This window comes from Halichoerus grypus, chromosome 2 (assembly GCF_964656455.1).
Source record: "Halichoerus grypus chromosome 2, mHalGry1.hap1.1, whole genome shotgun sequence".
Lineage (NCBI taxonomy): Eukaryota > Metazoa > Chordata > Mammalia > Carnivora > Phocidae > Halichoerus > Halichoerus grypus.
The window spans coordinates 191,357,394-191,380,662 of NC_135713.1; the positions used below are offsets into that span (position 1 = coordinate 191,357,394).

General features: G+C 43.2%; 1 protein-coding gene across 1 annotated transcript; it reads right to left on the reverse strand.

Moving 5' to 3' along the window:
* Nucleotides 1-2,455: 2,455 nt before the first annotated feature.
* CCDC43 (coiled-coil domain containing 43) lies at nucleotides 2,456-14,300 on the reverse strand. The gene is made up of 5 exons (XM_036092704.2): nucleotides 14,028-14,300; nucleotides 10,213-10,300; nucleotides 7,808-7,943; nucleotides 6,451-6,509; nucleotides 2,456-4,089 (listed from the first exon to the last, which is right to left on the reverse strand). The coding sequence occupies exons 1-5, from the start codon at nucleotides 14,229-14,231 to the stop codon at nucleotides 3,902-3,904; spliced, it is 675 nt and encodes a 224-aa protein (XP_035948597.1). The 5' UTR covers nucleotides 14,232-14,300; the 3' UTR covers nucleotides 2,456-3,901.
* Nucleotides 14,301-23,269: the final 8,969 nt, after the last annotated feature.

The window sequence follows — 23,269 nt, forward strand, 5'->3', positions numbered from 1 at the left end:
ATGAGTTAAACTATAATATAATGTACTGATGAAATTTAATTGAACTATCCTTGACTAGAAACACTGATGTTTTAAATGTTGGTGTTTTTCCTAGTTTTAGAAATCTTGGTATTAAAGAGTGTAATCACACCACATAAATTTTCTTTAGATGATGTGCGGAAGAAACTGATTGAGAATGCAGGAGTAACTATAGGGAGAAACATTTTGATCACTGATACGCTTTAGAACTACCCAAATGAATTACATTGAGGGTAGTCAAATAAAATAGATCACCCCACCACACTCACTGCATAGAAAGTGGTTAAGTTTGACATAAGACATGTTGGATGTTTTGAAAACAAATATTGTACTGAATTTAGTCTCTCAGGAAAAAATAAATTACTTTGTTGAAAATATTTGGTTTCTTTTTTTTACATCTTTGTATTAGTTTCTAACCTGAAGTGTCACGAAAAGGTCAGAAAACCAAATTTCATTTCACTGATAAGAACTGGCACTGAGTTTTAAATTTCATTAACATTTAAGTAAGAATGTTGGTAGACAAACCAATGCCATTCAGATACCCTTGCATCGAGCCTGACCTCCTTCAAAGATGTGTTTTGTTTTGTTTTTTTAAAGATTTTATTTATTTGACAGAGGGAGACACAGCGAGAGAGGGAACACAAGCAGGGGGAATGGGAGAGGGAGAAGCAGGCTTCCCGCAGAGCAGGGAGCCCGATGTGGGGCTTGATCCCAGGACTCTAGGATCGTGACCTGAGCCGAAGGCAGACGCTTAACGACTGAGCCACCCAGGCGCCTGTTTTTTTTTTTAAGATTTTATTTATTTGAGGGCAAGTTGAGCGAGAGAGCGTTAAGTGGAGAGGCAGAGGGAGAAGCAGACTCCCCGCCGAGTAGGGAGCCAGGGACCTGGAGATCATGACCTGAGCCAAAGGCAGATGCTTAACTGACTGAGCCACCCAGGCACCCCAAAGATGAAGTTTTTGCTCTGCCTTTATACTAATCCAGACAAACCAGATTAAAATTCTGGGGAAGTTTTAACATGACAGTGGTCAGAAATAAAACACTAGTCCATTAACAAAAACCAAACACAAAAATTCTTTGAAATTCTGTTAATCACATCACCCTGCAAATAATTCTCATATTAGTTGGTTATCCCTTTCTATGGTATACTCTCTAATGGATGGTTCATATGTATTGTACTTCTGAATTACAACCTGTGAGAACAAAAAATAGCACATATAATTTGTAGTGAAACTGATAAAACTGATGCTCATCATTTCTAATCCAAAAGAATTTGGTATATTCAATTTTTTTAAATAGACAAGGTGATGGGGCGCCTGGGTGGCTCAGTCGTTAAGCGTCTGCCTTCGGCTCAGGTCATGATCCCAGCGTCCTGGGATCGGGCCCCGCATTGGGCTCCCTGCTCCTCGGGAAGCCTGCTTGTCCCTCTCCCACTCCTGCTTGTGTTCCTGCTCTCTCTCTCTCTCTCTCTGTCAAATAAATAAATAAAATCTTTAAAAAAAAAAAAATAGACAAGGTGATTTATATAAAAGTAGTTAAAAATTATCTTGAATTATATCAGCATCCTTACCACTTGAATATCTGCTACTATTAAGTTTTAGAGTGTTGGGAATTAATGACTGAAATCCCAATTTTGGACTAAAATGTCAATCATACTACAGAAGATACGGCTGTTTAAAATTTGCCCTTTACAATACTGAACATTTTAGACATAAAGGATTTATCAGCATCTGAATTAAGTGAATAACCTTACTCAAAGCCTAATGAGCTGATCCTTTTTTCCCATTTAAACATTAGTTCAAGGGGCGCCTGGGTGGCTCAGTCGTTAAGTGTCTGCCTCCAGCTCAGGTCATGATCCCAGGGTCCTGCTTCTCCCTCTCCCACTCCCCCTGCTTGTGTTCCCTCTCTCACTGTCTGTCAAATAAATAAATAAAATCTTAAAAAAAATAAACAGTAGTTCAAGTATACACCTAACTGTAACATAATAGAGTCCCAGAAGAACTGGCTACTGTTATAACAGACTATAACAAGTACCCTTCAGGGGTTCATGGATATAACCTGGCTCTGCTTCAGACACCAAAATCAAGGTGAAAATAAACTAAAAATCCAAAATAAGGGTTAATAAAATAGGCTCTCTCATATGCTATCTGTAGCCACAGCTTATTATTGCTACTGCCATAGAGGACTAAGATTCCAAAAGGACTGCAAGGACTTCAAAGCCAATTTACTGACTTCCAATAAAACAAGGTAATCTTTCTGATTTCCTAATACCCAACTTCACAGGAAAATTGAGGCAGAGAATTTGATTCTAGGAAGAGGTTCTACTAATACAACATATTGGGCTAATCAAAATACAAAGCAAAATTCAACACATTCCTAAGTGTTCACACAATTCATTTCCATGGATAGCTGGAAGGAATCAATCAATCAGAAAACAGTGATTTAAATAGTTTATTTTTTTTTAAAAGATGGTTACTTTTTTAAAATGCAATGCCACGGTTATAGGAGTGTATAGAGGTGACACATCTTTTCCTTAACCATGCTTTTTACCTTCTGCACAAAGGTAAAAATTTTTTGTTAACCTCTTAGTTAATGGTATAAAACAGGTCAGCAAACTTTTTCTCTGAAGGGCCAGACAGTAAATATTTTAGGTTTCACAGGCCACAAAAGGTCTCTGTCACATATTCCTTCTTTTACAACCCTTTAAAAATGCAAAATCCCTTGCTGACTTGCACCATACAAAAACTTGCACCATACAAAAACAAACCACGCCAAATTTCCTAGCCTGCAGTAGTTTGCCAACCTCAGGTATAAAATACCTATTTTCTGTCTTGTCAGGGAGATTGCTCCCTTCGGGCTTCTTGACAAGTCTGCTGCCAGAAGTAGAGAAAGGCCTTATTTACAATTGAATGTGGCTTGTGACAAAAGTAGAAATGGAGAGTTCCTGCTCACTTTTGACTCTCCCAGGTTTTTCCACTCATTAAATTTGTTGAGTACACACAATGTACACTCTTAAATATCTTTGTGTTAGCAGAGATTTCCAGTGTTTCTTCCTTAGACGCATGGTTCCTGCAGTTTCTTCCAAACTGTAATTATCGCATCTTTATACTCATGTTTTAGGGCACACCAGGATTAAAATCTCTACTAGCAGTCAAGAGGGCTCATGATTATAAAAAGTGAATCTAGCTATCAATGATATCCTTCCACCCAATACACATCCTTCTTCAAAATCACAGCCTGGATGAGGAAAAATATGTAACTATCTCTACTTAAAAAGATACTTCTTTTCCTCCCATAGGCTGAAACTTAAAAAAAAAACCTCAAATCTAGAACATCTACCACATCATTTCTTCCATTTTCATAGTTTGTTGCCATGTTAACATAATATCTGGATCCAGGTAGGCTCTTCATTAGCTTTCTATTTCATCCATAAAACAATACAGTAAGAGGTAACTACTACTTTCAAAGTACTTTATGCTCCCACATTTCACCTCAGAAAAGGAGTGGTCATGATTCTGCTCCTTCAGGATGAAAACTGTAACTGTCTGCTTTCTGAATACTTCTGTTATTTATCCTAGGTGAGGGAAGACTTTTAAAGTGGCCAAAAGGAGCCAGGACTTCAGTATTAAAATATAAAAGTTGCCCCCATTCCAGATCTTTGGTACAGACATCAACCACAATAATCTGATTACCCACACCACAGAGACATGGCACATTTTGTAATTAGAAGTGTTTGTGATTTTCCTTTTGACCATGTAAACAAAAGGGAAATGCCTTGGGAAACCACTCTGCAATGTTCTCTCACTTCTCTTAAATACACATGTGCACAATCACTTCTCCCTTTGATCAAGTCCATGAGGAGAAAGAACAGAGTGGACCAAGGTTATCGCTTCCGCTCCCCTCTTTGTGTCCTTTTCTTTTCCTTTTCCTTGCGCTCCTGCTTGGCTAGTTTGTCTCTCTCCCTCTGCAGCTTGTCCTGTTCCTTCTTCCTTTGGGACTCATCCCGAAGCGAGTCTCGCTCCAGTTTTCGGGCATTGAGGACATCTTCCACATTGGTGTTTCGGAACAGAGCTACAGGTGAGTTAAGGGATTAGGGTACAAGTCACACAGGTCCCAAATACTGCTCTGTCCTTATTTTCTCTCTACATATTCCTAGTCTTTAAAAAAAAAAAAAAAAGTCCTGGGGCGCCTGGGTGGCTCAGCTGTTAAGCGTCTGCCTTCGGCTCAGGTCGTGATACCCAGGGTCCCGGGATCGAGCCCTGCATTGGGCTCCCTGCTCAGTGGGAAGCCTGCTTCTCCCTCTCCCACTCCCCCTGCTTGTGTTCCCTCTCTCGCTGTGTCTCTCTCTGTCAAATAAAGAAAATCTTTAATAAATAAATAAATTAATTAATTAATTAATTAAAAAGTCCTTATGATAATTTATCTTTGGTCTAATGGGAAATCCTGAAACTACCATTACAAAGGTTTAAACTTTTGAATAATCCTCAGAATAAAAATCTCAGACTTCTCTAAATTTGAATGTTAAAATATTTTATGAAAATGAAATTTTATTCCAGAATAAGTACTTAGATCATGGCAGAATATTGTTGGGAGTATCTAGGCTAGTTTTAGTCAACAGAGTATTACTGTAACTGGCAAAAATTTTATGTACTTGGCACTATTAAAATGCTTGAAAAAGAGTTAAATAAGTTGTTTAACCTTACTAAACTTTATCAGTTTGCTTTTTTTCCTAGACCACTGAAGCTTAAGTGAAAAACATGTTCTAATAACCACAAACTCTGAATTTATAAAAGACATGAAATAAGTTTAACCAGTTAGAAAATACCTAGCCAAAAACTTTACCCCTCATTTCTTGGGACTTTAAAAACACAACCTGGGGGTGCCTGGCGGGCTTAGTCAGCAGAGCACGCACCTCGATCTCGGGGTCGTGGGTTCGAGCCCCAAAATGGGTGTAGAGATTACTAAAAAAAAACCAACCTGTTAGCACCAGACAAGCTCCTCTCTACTTTTTTTTTTTTTTAAAGATTTTATTTATTTATTTGACAGAGAGATACAGAGAGAGCACAAGTAGGCAGAGAAGCAGGCAGAGGTAGAGGGAGAAGCAGGCTCCCCACAGAGCAGGGAGCCCGATGCGGGACTCGATCCCAGGACCCTGGGACCATGACCCGAGCCGAAGGCAGCCGCCTAACCGACTGAGCCACCCAGGCGACCAACTCCTCTGTACTCTTAAAACATAACTCTGTTGCTTTGGTGCTTTAAAATAAATGTCTCTGACATAACCTCCCCTTCTTTGATAACCCACCATACTTCTCATCCTTAAGAAGGTGGATTTTTTTTTTTTTTTTAAAGATTTGAGAGAGCAAGCAAGCACGCAAAAGCAGGTGGGGAGGCAGAGGGAAAGGGAGAAGCAGACTCCTTGCTGAGCACGGAGCCCGATGCAGGGCTCAATCCTAGGACCCTGAGATCATGACCTGAGCTGAAGGCAGACTGAAGCAACTAAGCCCCTAAGAAGGTAGATTTCTAAATGCAGGGGCGCCTGGGTGGCTCAGTCGTTAAGCGTCTGCCTTCGGCTCAGGTCATGATCCCAGGGTCCTGGGATCGAGTCCCACATCGGGCTCCCTGCTCAGCGGGAAGCCTGCTTCTCCCTCTCCCACTCCCCCTGCTTGTGTTCCTGTTCTCACTGTCTCTCTCTGTCAAATAAATAAATAAAATCTTTAAAAAAAAAAAAAAACAAATGCAGAAGCTTCTCAGGGCACCTGGGTAGCTTAGTCGGTTAAGTGTCTGACTCTTGGTTTTGGCTCAGGTCATGATCTCAGGGTCCTGAGATCGAGCCCTGCATCAGGCTCCTCAGGACCTTCCCGCCGCTTTAGCGGGAAGTCTGCTTGAGATTCTCTCTCCCTCACCCTCTGCCCCTTTCTCCCGCTTGTGCTCTCTCTCTCTCAAATAAATAAATCTTAAAAAAAAAAATAAATATAGAATCTTCTCATAAGTGTCTGTTGGTAGGGACTTTCCTCAGCACATTTTTCCATCCGTCCATATTTTCAGCTCAAAAGTATTCAGTGTTTGTGTTCTCTTTCCAAAAAATTATACGGTCTCTGAGGACAAAGTCAAAATTTCAATATTATTTTAACTACTTCCACTGCTGGGAAACCCAGTGCTATCCACAGGGAGTATAGATTCTTATTTTCCCTTAGAAATCCTCCCTTAAGTTAAGAAATCCTTCCTCCCTTCACATTAGATGTTAACATGTTTTCTTTGGGGAGAGTTCTCGTTAAATTGACTATTTATGGTTGTCCTTGGAATGGGGCTCAAAATGCTGGCCCGACACAAGTTCCTGTTGGTAAAAGGATCCCCCAGCAATGACAACAAGATGAAAACTGTTCAAGAGTATTCAATGGAGAAACATTTGGGGACGGACAAAGAGAAGGATACATTTATCAGAACCAATGTTCATTGTGGTGGCACATGAGTCATCCTTCTCAGCTGCTTCGGTAAGCGTCGTTAAGGAAAGTCGGACGGAAAGCAAAGGCCGGCACATCCCAACTCAACGTCAGAAAACATTCAGTGAAGTAACGGGCAGGGAAAGCATGCTGAAGGAAAACACCGTCAGAGGTGTGGTGGTAAACCCAGCACAGTCATCTTCAGAAGTCTCAAGATTGTTCAGAGCTACTGTGAGATCCTTAGCTGCTGGACGCTGAAAAGAAACAGCCCGATCTGGGTGGACTTTCCCCATTACCTGGCAGCCCGGGGAAAGGCGAGAGGACGGTGCTTCTCAAAGTGTGGTTCCCAGAACTCCCAGGGAGCTTATTAGAAAAGCACATTCTTGGGCCCCACCCTGCACCTACTAAATCAAACTGGGGAGTGGGGCCCAGCAATCTGGGTCTTAACAAGTTCTCCAGGAGAACCACTGCTTAAAATGTTCTTTTCCAGCCCAAGAAAGGAGGTTTTGTCATTGGAACCATAGCTCTGCTGACCCTGGCAAGAAAAAAACATTAGGAGAAACTAAGAAGACAAGCTGGCCCCAAAGGGCCTATTTCCTGAACTTATGATGGGACAGCCAACATTTCTGGTATGAGGTCCACATGCTCCATTCAATCACGCTCTATATAGCTAAGCGTCTCCTGAACAAGTTCAAACTCACAGGGAACCAAGCCTGTCCCCGTCAACAGCAATTGCCTTTGGCACAGCCCCCAAATTCCAGATTTCTTCTGTGTTGGTTGGGGATTCAGTCTCACTTTCAATTATGTGGTCACTGGAATATTAAAAAAAAAAAATTTTTTTTTTTTTTTCCAAATGAAACTGCTCCAAATTTGGGAATCCTTCATCCAAAAACATCTATATCCTAGTTCTGGTTTTGCCACTAAATCTATGCATGCCTCTGATCACACATTCATCTCCTACTGTCACAGTTTCTTTATCAACTGGGAAAAGAATATAAAGATGGATTATACATAGGATACTATACTGGACAGAAAGGTATTATACAAAAATAAAGAATCACAGCTATATCTTAGCTTCTGAAAATACAATATAAATGGTCCATTAAGGCATTTCTTTTACACCGAAGTCTTCAGGAACGTACGGATGATGTGTTGAAAAATATTAAGTCTCATATCAACTGTCCCAACATCACTCCTCACACCCATGAAGGGCCACAGATCAGATCCATTTTAGAAGGGAAAAAGTACACTATACGGGGAGATTGGCAACTTCTCAAAGCGCACTGTACACCAGCAAGCACTTCGGACTCAGGCCTCAGGGAATGGTCCCAAGACTCCGAAAAGGATATTCTTCTTCATCTGTCACATCAGCATACTGGGCCAGGAGGGCGGCTTTTCTCTGCTTCTCCTCTTCGGACACCATCCTGGGCTTCACCACAATCTGTGCCTGCTTCTCAATTAGGGTGGTAATGGCCTGTACCTCATCTGGGAGGGGGAAGGGAAGGGAAGGGAAGGGAGGGACAACAAGGCTGTATGTGAAAAAACAAGCTCACCAAACCACTAGTCCACCCAGATAGTGCTTGCGGGAAAGACAGTGGCATCTGCTGACTCTTTAGGGCCCTGGGCTTCAAAGGAGGTGCCTCGGGGGCCAATGAGAAAGGCAAGGAAAGGCCATGCGGGCTAGGCTTTAGGTCTTGTATCCATCTTCGATCAGAGCAGCCCTGCTTTTTTTTTTTTTTTTTTAAAGATTTTACTTATTTGATAGAGAGAGAGTGAGAGTAGGAACACAAGCAGGGGGAGTGGGAGAGGGAGAAGCAGGCTTCCTGCTGAGCAGGGAGCCCGATGTGGGACTCAATCCCAGGACCCTGGGATCATGACCTGAGCCGAAGGCAGACGCTAAACGACTGAGCCACCCAGGCGCCCAGAGCAGTCCTGCTTTTACTTGTTTTATAAATTGAAGTTCTGCTGCTTAAAAAAAAAAAAAAAAAAAGGTTGAAAAGCACTGCATTAGAATCATAGAAAATTCAGCTTCAAGCATGCAACTTTTTCCCCTCTTAACCCAGAAACCTAAGAAGGAATCTAGAATCAACTTATGCTGGTCTCTTTTTTTTTTATTTTTTTTAAAGATTTTTATTTATTTATTTGACAGAGAGAGACACAGCGAGAGAGGGAACACAAGCAGGGGGAGTGGGAGAGGGAGAAGCAGGCTTCCCGCCGAGCAGGGAGCCCGATGCGGGGCTCGATCCCAGGACCCTGGGATCATGACCTGAGCCGAAGGCAGACGCTTAACGACTGAGCCACCCAGGCGCCCCTATGCTGGTCTCTTTTGTAGTGATGATTATGCCCGGTGAAATTCATAGATTATTTTAAAATAAAATCAACTATTGGGGCACCTGGATGGCTCAGTTGGTTGAGTATCTGCCTTCGGCTTGGCTCATGATCCCAGGGTCCTGGGATTGAGCCCCACATTGGGCTCCCTTCTCATCGGGAAGCCTGCTTCGCCCTCTCCCACTCCCTCTGCTTGTATTCCTCTCTCACTGCCTCTCTGTCAAATAAATAAATAAAATCTTTAAAATCAAATCTTTAAAATCAAATAAAATCTTTAAAATCAAATCAACTATTAAGTTAACCATTCTCAAAGAAAGGAGGCAACGGTGCCCAGTAGTGGTTTTTACTCCTGGATCCACATTAGAATCATCTGGGAGCTTTAAAAAAAAAAACAAAAAACAGGGATGCCTGGGTGGCTCAGTTGGTTAAGCCTCTGCCTTTGGCTCGGGTCATGATCCCAGGGTCCTGGAATCAGGCCCCATCTCGGGTTCCCTGTTCAGTGGGGAGCCTGCTTCTCCCTCTGCCCCACCCCCCGCTTATGCTCTCTCTCTCCCTGTCTCCCTCTCTAATAAATAAATATATACCTTTAAAAAACAAACAAACAATACATGGGCCCCACCCCAAAGATATTTCTATAACTGGTCCACAGTATGGCCCGGGCACTGGCATCTTTTAAACTGTATCAGGTAGTTCTAATGGACAGCCAAGACTGAGAACTAATGTGTAGACAGTTTAGAATTGCTTCAAGTCTGGCTTTTACAATTTGAGTTTTCTGCAGTTAATCTGTCATTCTAATGGCTGTATTAATCCACTTCTCTTTCATTTTAAGGGGTGACAAAGTTAGCTGAATAAAGCAAAATATCAATCACAATTGTTATGAAATGAAAATACGGAAAAGAAAGGGTGGGGGGAGGGCGCCTGGGTGGCTCAGTCATTAAGCGTCTGCCTTCGGCTCAGGTCATGATCCCAGGGTCCTGGGATCAAGTCCCACATCAGGCTCTCTGCTCGGCGGGAAGCCTGCTCTCCCTCTCCCACTCCTGCTGCTTGTGTTCCCTCTCTCGCTGTCTCTCTGTCATATAAATAAATAAAATCTTAAAAAAAAAAAAGAAGCGGGGGGGGGGGGATAGTTGGCCCCAATCCCTGCCATGAAAATCTACGAGGGGCAGTGGAAAGAGGATGAAAAGAAAAGTGAAAGCCAGAATGAAGATGACTGTGGTCAGAGGAGGTGGAAAACTGGAGAAGGGGAAAAGGAAACCAACGTTCAGTTAAAAACTTCATGGAAGCTGCTGGGTGTTTACCAGTTTAAATTATCTTAAGCAAAATGAGTAGAAAACGGAGAAAACTCAAAATTCTCTCGCTAACAGCTGTACAGGAAAGGTTGCTGGAAAAGGCACTGGAGGTTAGACAGACAAACTCCCAACTCTACCTTCTTTTTTCACATTGGTGACGACATTTTGACTTTCCGACCATCGTTCCACAATCTCCTTGCAGATGTTTAGAAGAGAATCTTCTTCCTAGTTGGAAAAGTAGACCAATTAATTTCCTGAGAGCCCTCAGCCTGCACAAAGCCCAGGCACAGGGCACAGCTCTCCCTCTGGTGATGAGGAGTCACGGGGAAGGTTTGGGAGCCACATGTTTCTCTTCTGAGTCTCAGAATCCACACCTGCTGGATTAAGAGCACCCACTCCGTCCTGCCAAGCGCCAAGGGAAAGGATTCACAATAACTTAGGACAGTCTTCCTCATGGTTTTGGAGCAAAAACCTGTTGCCCGAGTTAAAACTCTCCTCTGTGAGATCTTCCTTGGCTGATACACTCAACTCAGTATACTCTCCAAGGATTATCAACTTACATGTTGGAACATATCCATGACCTTGCTGAGCCCACCGCTTTAGGTGATAAATGAGTAGATGTCTCCTATCCACTCATCCCTCTGTCCATTTTACACAAGCATACATATTCCGCATGCTGACCAATCTTCCTCCTTAGCATGGTATAACAAAAGGATGTTGGCTTCAGTATCAGACATACTTAAAGTCAAACCCAGATCCATGAACGAGTTTCTTAACTTTCTGAGCTTCACATCTTGTCAGGAATTTAGCGAGGATGAATGAGAATGTGTAAAAAACCCCTACCCTGCTTGGCAAAGAAAAAGCACTTCAACAAATACGGGTATTTCCCTCCATCTTCATTACGGCTGCCTACCATCTTCATGTTCTACCCCTCAAAATGAGCTGTCAGCTCATGTGCCAGGCACTGTTCTCAATACTTCACGTAAGAATTCTTAAAACAATCCCAAGATATAAGCACTATTGCTACTCTCAATTTATAGATGAGGAAACCAAGGTACAGAGGTTAAGTAACTTGCCCAAGGTCATACAAGTAAAAAAACAAAAAACACAAATGGACTAAACAGGATTTGAACCCAAACAGTCTACCTCCAAGCCCAGGTTCTCAACCATTGTATGATACCTTCTCTCAAAGAAAGCAAGGAGAGGCAGAACACAGACTTTTTAAAGATTTTATTGTTGTTGTTTTTTTTAAGTAATTTCTATACCCAATGTGGGACTTGAACGCACAACCCTGAGATCAAGAGTGGCATGCTCTACAGAATGAGCCAGCCAGGTGAACCCCTCTTTTGGATTTCCTTATTTTGTACCCAACAAAGGATTCCATCTTCTACCCTGCATCCTTTAAGCACACACGTCAAACATACAGAACTTCTTTAGCCCAGTTTCTGTAGTTCATGGACCGCCCCCCAACAAGAAAAGCAAAAGAAGAAAAGGAAGGAAAAGGAGTAGAGAAGCAAAAGAGAAAGGGTGCCCTTGGAGGACAAGGTAGTTTATTCTCTTCTCTTCACCCAGACCAAAAGAGTTCATCCATCCATTTGTTCATTTATTCATCCAGATGGTGCCTGCCATGTTGAAGGCACTAAGATGAGTGGTAAGAGATGAATGAGAAACAGCCCCGGGTCTCATGACACTGACAATTTAGAAGGCTGGTATATAAACAGCTGCCATATGGGGCGCCTGGGGGGCTCAGTTGTTAAGCGTCTGCCTTCGGCTCAGGTCACGATCCCAGGCTCCTGGGATCGAGCCCCGCATCGGGCTCCCTGCTCAGCGGGAAGCCTGCTTCTCCCTCTCCCTCTCCCCCTTCTTGTGTTCCCTCTCTCACTGCTTCTCTCTCTGTCCAATAAATAAATAAAATCTTTAAAAAAATAAATAAAATAAAATAAACAGCTGCCATAAAATGCAATACCCCAAGTAATGTAATAATCCTACTTAAAATTTAAAACTTACCCCTCCATTCCACTCCTGATCTTCTTATAATGTTCCTTTTTTCCTAGCACTTATCATTTTCTGACATACTATATAATTTACTGATTAAGTTTTTCCCTGCTAGAATGTCACCCTGTCAGGGCAGGGATTTCTGTTTTGTTCCCTGAGGTACCCCAACCATGTAGAGCAGTGCTTTGCAGAGAGTAACCCTATCAATAAAAACTTGATGAATCAATCAATCAATCAATACAAATGCTACTGGAAGGAATAAAAAAAAGGATAATAAAAAGCTTTGATTAACTGTTACCTGCTCCTGACAAGATACATTGTTCTTGAATCTTAACTCAAATTGTTGCTGACAAATTTCTTAACTCCTAATATTGAATCCTAGCCCAATCTGGTGATTGATCTGGCTATGCCTTTTGTTTTTCCTGGAAAGGGATTCGGTACAACAGTCAGTGGCTTTTATACAGAGCCTGACCGACAGAAAGTAAGCAGCACTATGAATTAAGTGTTCGATATATACCACATTCATTGGCCTTGCTGATCTATAAAGTTGTTTCTCAGTGGTTTCATGAACGCTGCCTCACCATATAATTCCTGGCCAATTCTTCCCAAAGTCATTTCTTATATAGAAGGGGTTGGGAAAACCAAGAGAAAATTAAGCATAGTGTGTGAATCGGGCAGAGAGAGGGGGAAAGGAGTCTGTCTTCTGTAGTTCATGTAAACAAGAAGCGGATATAAAGAACCAAATCTGGTTCTAGATAACTTTTCTCTCTTCTGCCAAGAGACTTAATAGTCTAAGCAAATTCATGCCTGCCTTTAGCAGTTCTAAATAATGACACCATGAAAAGAAGTCAAGGAGCTAGTACCAATGGGTACCCAAGTTATTTCAACTTCTTTTTCATGGAGTCTTTAGAGACTTCCAAGCTGGAAATAAAAACTAACTTAAATTGCTTGCCTCACGCTACCCCCGTCCCCCTCCAACAACCTGCAATGTCAGGGTCCAGGAAAAGAATTTACTCCATAGTGTTCTATCTCCACTGAATTTAGGAGCTGCATCACAAGCTGTGTTAAAGCTTTCCCATTTACAGGTCAATCTCACCAGAGCAGGCTTTGGGACTAAAAGGGGGACACTGCCAGGAGGACCTGGGACAGCTGCATTAGTATTATATTTCAACCATCTGCCCAAACATTGAACGGTGTTTCCACCAAGTAAATGTAAGCAGAGATGAAGGCAGCAGAATGGTCAGGTTGGAAAAGTGGACAACCTGGTGATTTACTACCTAAACACAGATTAAAATACACATTTCTGAACCTGCTTCTAAGCAGCTGGGTACCAAGTTTATCTCTCTTCTTTAAAACTCTGACCTTATTTGCCACCTCCGCCAGCAAACACCGATGATTACTGCATTTCTAAATACTATAAAAGATCAAGCACAATATTTGCTTCAGTTCCGGCTTAGACCTATACCTAGATTTTGACTGCCAACTTACCTTTTTTGGCCTCTTACCTCCAAAATAGGAACCGAGAGGGTACTTCCTGCAGGCTTTTGTCATGGGACAGCCCTGGGCACTGCCTCCTAAAGAGCACAGACATCCCAGAGCACTTGATTCCCCTCTCTGAACACTGTCAGTGGATGGGAATGAAATTGGTCGTTATGCGTTTATGATAAAACTCTCATTTAGACATTTCAGCGCCTTCGGAAGAATACTCACCCGCAGGCATCCGAGAGGGCCGTTTCCCCAGGAATAAGGGATATCCATTCTTCTCTATGCACCTGCAACCTCCTGACTTCCCCAAACCCTGGTTGGTGAGCAATCCCCTTCCCCCGCGGCCAAGAGCTCAGAATACCCTCTCCCAGGTGAAACCACTAATTGTCTGGGACAGCAGGTATGGGAAAGGGGTTACGAAGTACTGACAGGGGCCGCCAGGAAGCTAAAGGAACGTGTCCGGGCTTCTCACCAAGAAAGCAGAGAGGATACCCTGCAGAGCGTCCAGCTTCTCTTCTTCCTCCTCCTCCTGCAGGACACCCAGGATGTAGGCACCGTAAACGGCTCGATCCACTCCCAGCGCCTCCAACCGTCCGTCCAGCCACGACCCAAAGCCACTGCCCCCGCCATCGCCTTCTCCGGAGGCAGCCGCAGCCACTTCGCTGGGCGCCGCCATCTTGGGGTCAGGGTCCTGCCGGCCTCCAGGGCGCCTACCGCAGTGCCTGACGGGCCGCGCCGCAGGCCCACTGCGCATGCTCCGAAGGAGAACCCACAGCCCGGCGGATGGGGGCTGGAGCCAATCGACCTGCAGCGGTCGGCCTGGGCATTTTTGCACCTTCTAAATAGGGCGCCTGTTGGCGTAGGCGCGGTTGCGTCATCGCTCAGGAACGCGGCAGATGAGTCTTCCTAACAGACTCTTTTTTTTTTTTTGAGAGAGAGAGAGCACATGAGAGGGGGGAGGGTCAGAGGGAGAAGCAGACTCCCCGCCGAGCAGGGAGCCCGATGCGGGACTCGATCCAGGGACTCCAGGATCATGACCTGAGCCGAAGGCAGTCGCTTAACCAACTGAGCCACCCAGGCGCCCACAGACTCTTTTTTTACAGTTGGTTCAGAGAGGTTCGGTAACTTGGCCAAAGTCACGCGGTTACTAACTAAACGGGCCTGGAGCTCAACTGCACTTCCCCGCGCCCTGGCAGGCTAGATACTAAGTCGCCCACTCCCACACAGCTTTCGAGAAGGAACCGGCTGACTGTCCCGGATACCCACCGTCCCAATCAACTCGCACCACCTTCGCCTTTCCAAGCTCCGCGCGTATCAAAACTCAAGCTCCAGAGAGCCTTCCCCGGGCCCCCGCAGTCTGGGTTAAGACCGCTCCGATGCGCCGCGGTTGCTTCTCTGCATTCAGCATGCAGTATCGGACAATGTAGGTGCTCAATAAATGATCAGGCACCCTCAAGTCATTTTTCACTCATTCATTCAACACTTAAACCCATATCTCTGAAGAGCCTTCTTTACTCGTTCCCCGGCACTGTGCTAAGTAAGAGCTTCTGATGCATTAGTGCTTGTAATCCCCTCAACAAGCCTGTGGCGAGATACTTTTATTGTCCCTGGATTACAGGGAGGGAAACCGAGGCACAGAGTCCCACAGCTACAGAAGCCTAACCAGAGGCAAGGAGCTCGTGCACAGCTGACTCTGGGAAACACCTGGCTCCGGGCTGAAATGAATTAGCCAAGAAGCTAGCTAGGTTGGCTCTTCCTGAATTAGAGAGAGGCTGGTAGGTCACGGACCTGACTCCTTCATTCACTAAATATTTGAGTACCTAACAGCATGGCAGAGCTCCTAGGCACTGAAAATACAAAGATAAGGGCGCCTGGGTGGCTCAGCCGTTTAGCGTCTGCCTTCGGCTCGGGTCATGATCCCAGGGTCCTGGGATCGAGCCCCACATCGGGTTCCTTGCTCGGCAGGGAAGCTTGCTTCTCCCTCTCCCACTCCCCCTGCTTGTGTTCCCTCTCTTGCTGTCCCTCTCTCTCTGTCAAAAAATAAATAAAAATCTTTAAGAAAATACAAAGATAAAAATGTCACAAGATCTCTGCCCTCAAAGGGACTTCAGTCTGGTGGGAACAGGCAATATTTAATGACAGTATAGTAAGGTAAATGTTTTAATGGAGCTCTGTCCAATGGAGGTTGCCCATTGGGGCTTGCCAGTTGACAGACTTGGGAGCCATTATGACTCAAGGGTCATAGTTTGAGGTCAGTGCAGAGCCCCTCAACCAGAAAAGTACCATGAAATTTTGTTAGCTTTTCTTTCAGTTTTTATTTTGAAATAATTATGGACTCGTGGGAAGTTGCAAAAATAGTACACAGAAACCTGGGCACCTTCACCCAGTTTCCTCCAGTGGTAACATCTCTATAACTGTAGTACAACATCAAAATTAGGAACTCGATATTGGTACTATGCCCAAAGATTTTTGAAGGCCTTAGGAACTTCTCACAAAACTGAGTGAAGGCTCTTCAGACCCTGCATTAAAGAAAATACTTAAGGGTGCCTGGGTGGCACGGTGGGTTGGGTGTCGACTCTTGGTTTCAGCTTGGGTCGTGACCTCAGGGTGGTGAGATCCAGCCCCTCATCAGGCTCTGTGCTGGGCACACAGTCTGCTTGAGTTTCTCTCTCCCTCTCCTTCTGCCCCTCGTGCACATTCTCTCTCTCTCTCTCAAATAAATAAATCTTAAAAAAAAATCCTCATTGGCTATTTTATTACAAAAGTAATCACTTGTGGTTAAAAAATACAACTGGAAAAGTGACAGAAAGCTTACAGAAAAAATCAAAATTACTTTTTAAACTATAAAAAAATGCTGACACATAATTTTTTAAATACGCAAATTAAACTTGGAGATGAGATACCATGTTTACGTCTCAGATCAAAAAGGCTGATGATGGGGCGCCTGGGTGGCTTGGGCGTTGGGCGTCTGCCTTCTACTGAGGTCATGATCCCAGCGTCCTGGGATCCAGCCCCGCGTCAGGCTCCCTGCTCAGTGGGAAGCCTGCTTCTCCCTCTCCCACTCCCCCTGCTTGTGTTCCCTCTTGCTGTCTCTCTCTCTCAAATAAATAAAATCTTTAAAAAAAAAAAAAAAGGTGGATAATATGCTGTGTTGATCTGTGATTGGGTGGCAGGCACTGGAAAATGCTGGAGCAGGAAGTAGATCAGTACAATCTCATTGGATGGCAATTTGAAAAGACCCAGCATTTCTACTTCTGGGAATTTATTATAGTACATACATGTGTGCAGAATGACCTATTTATAAGGATATTCATTACAGTGATGCTTATTGTAGTGAAAGGACAGAAATAGTCTCCATCCTGTCAATGGGAGACAGGCTCAAAAAAGCCACAAAAAGAAGTATGGACAGCTATAAAAATGGAGGAAGCACTTTATGTACTGACAGGTAACAAAACTCAAGATACATTGTTAAAGAAAAAAGTGAGGCTCAGAACAGTATGTAATGTTTGCTACCAATTATGTTTGAAAAGAAGGTGGGTAGGGGGAATACATATACATATGTGTCCTTGCATGTGCATAAAATATCTCTGGAAAGATACACAAGGGGTAGGAGAATGGTTGTCACTGAGGAGGAGAACTCAAGGAGACTAGTTTCAAGACATCTTGTTTTAAAATTATGAGCGGGGCGCCTGGGTGACTCAGTCAGTTAGGCATCTGACTTTTTTTTAAGATTTTATTTATTTGTCAGAGAGAAGCAGGGGGAGCGGCAGGCAGAAGGAGAAGCAGGCTCCCCACTGAGCAAGGAGCCCAATGTGAGACTCGATCCCAGAACCCTGTGATCATGACTGGAGCTGAAGGCAGACACCCAACCGACTGAGCCACCCAGGCATCCCTAGGCATCCAGCTCTTGATTTGGCTCAGGTCAAGATCTCGGGGTCCTGGGATTGAGCCCCGCATCAGGGTCCACATTCAGTGGGGAGTCTGTTTCTCCCTCTGCCCCACCCCCCACTCATGCTCTCTCTCTCTCAAATAAAATCTTTAAAAAAAATAAAATTGTGAGATATTTATTTACCCTGCATCTTTTTTTTTTTCTTTTCAGAAATAAAACTTACTGAATACTTTCTCCAATCTCATTTTCTTCCCTTCCTCCCCAGAGGTAACCACTATTCCTAAATTTAGTGTTTATCCTCCTCTGGAATGTTTGAAACATAGTATATATTACAACATGTATATGTATTTATCCATACATATATATGTATCTGTAAACAATATGTCACATTGTTTTTGCATGTTGGACTTTTCATCCTGCAGTGTGCTTTTTTTTCACATAAAATTGTTTAAAATATTGGGACGCCTGGGTGGCTCAGTCGGTGAAGCGGCTGCCTTCGGCCCAGGTCATGATCCCAGGGTCCTGGGATCGAGTACCACATCAGGCTCCTTGCTCAGCAGGGAACCTGCTTCTCCCACTCTCTCCGTCTGCTTGTGCTCTCTCTGTCAAATAAATAAAATCTTTAAAAAAAAAAATTGTTTAAAATATTTACCTATGTTGATACAAGTAGCCCTTATCCATTCATTAAACCACTCTATAGTATTCCACTGCTTGAATATATCCCAGTTGATCCATTCCTTTGTTGGTGGGCATTTAGGTTATTTCCCAGTTTCCCAAATAGTGCTTCAATTCACATTCTTATATATGTCTCTTTATAGGCTTGTGGGAAAGTTTCTCTAGGCCAGTAAGCATCAAACATACATTTTTTAAAAGATTTATTTATTTATTTTAGAGAGAGAGCATGAGCGGTGGGGAGGGGCAGAGGGAGAGAGAGAATCTCAAGCAGATTCCCCACTGAGTGCAGAGCCTGATGCAGGGCTCAATCTCATGACCCTGAGATCATGACCTGATCTGAAACCAATAATCTGATGCTTAACTGCCTACGGCACCCAGGGACCCAGCATCAAACATATTTTTGCCACATACTCTTAGCAGGAAAAATATTTCACTACGCATGTCTAATGTATGAATGTGTATTTATTTATGAATCACTATAACAAATTAGTATTCCATCATAAGACATCCAAAAGATAACTATAAAAGGGGGGATTAAAAAGTGAATAATGATGGTTAGCATTTTTTAGCAATAAAGTAATTTTTAATTAAAAAAAAAGTGAAGAGGGGCGCCTGGGTGGCTCAGTCAGTTGAATGTCTGACTCTTGATTTTGGCTCAGATCATGATCTCAGAATCGTGGGACCGAACCCCACATCAGGCTCTTCACTCAGCGCAGTCTTCTGGTCCCTCTCCCTCTGCTCCTCTCCTCACTTGCTCTCTCTCAAATAAATAAATACAATATTTTTTAAAAGGTGGAGTAAATAGGGGCACCTGGCTGGCGTAGTTGTTAGAGCATCCAACTCTTGATCTCTGGGTGATGAGTGTGAGCCCCATTTTAGGCATAGAGATTACAAAAAAAAAGTGAGGTAAGTAACATATTACAAATATCATACATATTATGAAAATCCTTAGTGAACATAAAGTGGTTGCATATGCTTCATTACTTTCCCCACGTCTTTTTTTCTTTTTAATTATGGTAAAATGTACCTAACATAAAATTTACCATCTTAACCATTTTTTTTTTTTTTTTTTTTAGATTTTATTTATTTATTTGACAGAGAGAGAGACAGCGAGAGAGGGAACACAAGCAGGGGGAAAGGGAGAGGGAGAAGCAGGCTTCCCACGGAGCAGGGAGCCCGATGCGGGGCTCGATCCTAGGACCCTGAGATCATGACCTGAGCCGAAGGCAGTCGCTTAACCAACTGAGCCACCCAGGCGCCCCCCATCTTAACCATTTTTAAGTGTACAGTTCCGTAGTGTTAAGGATCAGTACTGGCAAGGATTTCTCTTTAACTTCAGTGATTTTTTTTCACTGGTTGGTCAGGTGCCTCCCTCTCAGCACTGGTTGGATTTTCATTGAACCTGAGTGTTTGTACTTGAAGTATTCACTTGCGAGTAATCTCAATCTTGCTTCTTCTAATAAATTTTTGTTAAATCCTTTGTCCCCTTGGAAGGTTAGGAAAATTAAATCCAGATTGCATAATCTGTAAATCCATCCATCTGGGCATATGTAAACTACATAGAATACTAAAACACAAACATCACAGAGCTGAAAGAAAAAAACACAATACTCCTCCAAATATGAAGCTTCCTTTCCCCCTGCCCCAGATAACTCCCCTGCCTTACTACATAACCCAGGATGTCTGACAAGAGAGGCCCAGGGAGGGCACCAATGTCAATTTGCTTATGAATGATTAGCAAAGCTTACTTGTTTTTATTCTTTTAGATAAAAAATGAGTTTAGGGGTGCCTGGGTGGTTCAGTTGTTAAGCATCTGCCTTTGGCTAGAGTTATGATCCCAGGTCCTGGGATGGAGCCCTGCATCGGGGTTCCCTGCTCAGCGGGAAGCCTGCTTCTCCCTCTCCCACTCCCCCTGCTTGTGTTCCCTCTCTCGCTGTCTCTCTCTCTCTGTCAAATAAATAAAATCTTTTTTAAAAAAATAAATAAAATAGGGGCGCCTGGGTGGCTCAGATGGTTAAGCGTCTGCCTTCAGCTCAGGTCATGATCCCAGGGTCCTGGGATCGAGCCCCGCATCGGGCTCCTTGCTCAGCGGGAAGCCTGCTTCTCCCTCTCCTTCTACTGCTCCCCCTGCTTGTGCTCTCTCGCTCTCTCTGTCAAATAAATAAAATCTTTAAAAATAAATAAATAAATAAATAAATAAAATAAAAAGCTGTAAAATTCAGCTAAAGTAACTAGAGGGAAATTGTATGACCTTAAATGAATATGCATGCTCTACAAACTTAGCCAGCCGCGTGCCCCTTCCCTTGTATTTCTGCCTTAAATATTTTTTTCTGCCTTAAATATTTTGAGGTTATGTTGTTAGATTCGTATAAATACTAGGTTACTTAGTTCCTGGTGAATTGTTTATCATCAAGCAATGACACCTATATCCCTAATAATTCTTTACCTCTTAAAATCAATTTTGTCAGATTTTAATATTGCTGTATCGGTTTTCTTTGTCCATGTCAACATACACTGAGAAGCAGCACAGAGCAGTGTTAAGAGCATGGCGTCTGAAGTCAGACTGCCTGGGTTCACATCCCAGCACTGACACTTTTTGGCTGTGTGACTTCAAGTCAGTTATAACCTCAGTTTCCCCATGTACAAAATGGGCGTAGTTAACTACCCACCTCAGAGGGGTTTTATGAGGATTAAAATAATTACTATTTTTAAAGCATTTTAAGGGGCAGCTGGGTGGCTCAGTTGGTTAAGCGTCTGCCTTCAGCTCAGGTCATGATCCTGGAGTGATCCTGGAGTCCCAGGATCAAGCCCCATGTCAGGCTCCCAGCTCAGCAGGGAATCTGCTTTTTCCTCTCCCTCTGCTCCTCCCCAATTGTGTTCTCTCTCTCTCTCTCTCTCTCTCTCGATCACTCTATCTCTCTCAAATAAATAAATAAAATCTTTTTTAGAAAGTGCTTTGAATATCATAAATAAGCACTACATAAGATTTATAAAATAAAGTAATTAAATATATATATCTGCATCCCTTTTCTGTGTCATTATTTTTTAAGTATTTCTCTGGTTAAACACCATACAGCTGGTAGATACTGCAGTGCTGCAGTAGATATTATGTAAGTCCTAGCACATATGTGTGAGTGTATGTGTAGAGTAACTCCTAGAAATGAGCTTGCTGGGTGGAAAGATATGTACATTTGTAATTTTGCTAGAGAGTGCCAAATTGCCTTACATAGAGGCTGGTACAACCCCGATGTAAGGCAATTTGGCACTCTCTAGCAAAACTGATCTTTGCAAGTCCGTTAAATGAAAAGCGGCATTTCAGAGCAGATTTAATTTGCATTTCTCTTATTTCAGGTGAGGTTGAGTATATTTGAATGTTCTTTGTATTTCTTTTTCCATGAATATTCTCTTACCCATTTTCAACTGGGTTGTTGTTCTTTTCTGTATTATTTGTACAAGTTTTTTTTTTAAGATTTTATTTATTTATTTGACAGAGACACAGAGAGAGAGGGAACACAAGCAGGGAGAGTGGGAGAGGGAGAAGCAGGCTTCCCGCTGAGCAGGGAGCCCGATGTGGGGCTCGATCCCAGGACCCTGGGATCATGACCTGAGCCGAAGGCAGATGCTTAACGACTGAGCCACCCAGGTGCCCCATTGTACAAGGTTTTTTTTTAGATATTGGAAAATCAGTCCTTGTTCTATGGTATGAGCTGATTTTTTTTTTTTTTTAATTTTAAGCACTTCCCCTCAGGAATGGAGAAAAATGGTGAGAAAGAAAATTTTGAATACTATCTCAAAACATTTTCTGCCAAGTAGTAAAAGCTACCTTTTTCTGGTCACTGACTTTGTGCTAAACACATGTTTAATATTTAAAACCTCACTTTCTGGTAGATAATATTATCTTCATTTTACAAATAAAAAAACTGAAGATCAGAGAGATTCAGTCATTTGCTCATTTAACAAATATTTAGTAAGCACCCACTGGGTTCTTTACTTTGGGGATATATTAGTAAGTGAAACAGAAAAGTTCCTTTTTATGGGCTTGCATTCTAGCTGGGGAAATATAGACAACAAACCACTACACAAATAAGATAATTTCTGATAGTGGTAAATGCTATGAAGAAAATAGGAAATGGGGGAGCTGCTGTTAGGTTGGGTGGTCTCCAAAGTCCTATCTGAAAATGAGTCAGCGGGGAGACTGCTTCTTCTTCTCCCTCTGCCCCTGCCCCCCCACCCCCAGCCGCTCGTGTTCTCTCTCCCTTTCTCAAATAAATGAGATTTGATCTGATGCCTAAAAGGAAAGAGAAGAGCTGGGAAATGGAACTGTTGGTATAAAGGCCCTAAGGCAGCAACAAGTCGGACTCATTCAAGACACAGCAAGTTTGGTCGGAGGAGTGAACAGGAAAAGCCACTGGGTGGTTTTGAAAGGGAGGGTAATTTGATCCATAATGGGGGACCCCAAACAGCTTTTTTGTTGATGTGTATATCAGTTATCTGTTGCTGTCTAACCCCAAAAGGTAATGACTTACCACCAATCACTGATTTTCACTGGGTTTCTGTGGTACTGGAATTTGGGAGCAGCCGGCTTGGGCTTTTCTGTCTCGGTATCTCTTGTGAGGTTGCAGTCTTCGGAAAGCTTGGCTAGGGCTGAACAATCTCCTTGCAAGATGGCTCAGTCACATTAGCGGTTAAGTTGGTGCTGGCTGTTAGCAGGAAGACTCCATGCCTCTCCGTCTCCACAAGAGCCTCTCCACAGGCATACTTGAGAGTCCTCATGTCATGATTGCTGGCTTCCCCCACAGCAAGTGATCCAAGAAACAGCAATACAGATGTTGAAATGTTTTATAACCCAGCCTCAGAAATGGCACATTGTTCTTTCCTCAATATTCTACTGGTACATAGCCCTATTTGATGTGGTCGTGACTGCCAGGAAATGTATGCCCTTGCAGGCCATCTTGGGAGACTGGCTACCACAATGTTTCAGTGGCTTTTAGGCAACAGGCTTGAACAGTGGAAACCTGAGTAAGGTAGAAGGGCCCACAGTGACCCCAACCCCCTGGCTAAATACAGACAGGCCCAGGGGACCCACCTCAAACTATCCATAGGCCCTAACTAACCAATGGGCTACTTACAACCGGGCACAGGTACCAAAA

Coding starts and splice junctions, on each gene's coding strand:
- CCDC43 (XM_036092704.2), bottom strand. CDS start 14,231: ATGGCGGCGCCCAGCGAAGTGGCTGCGGCTGCCTCCGGAGAAGGCGAT. Junction 7,944..10,212: donor CACCAATGTGAAAAAAGAAG/GTAGAGTTGGGA, acceptor TCCCCCTCCCAG/ATGAGGTACAGGCCATTACC. Junction 6,510..7,807: donor GATGTGACAGATGAAGAAGA/ATATCCTTTTCG, acceptor AACGACGCTTAC/CGAAGCAGCTGAGAAGGATG.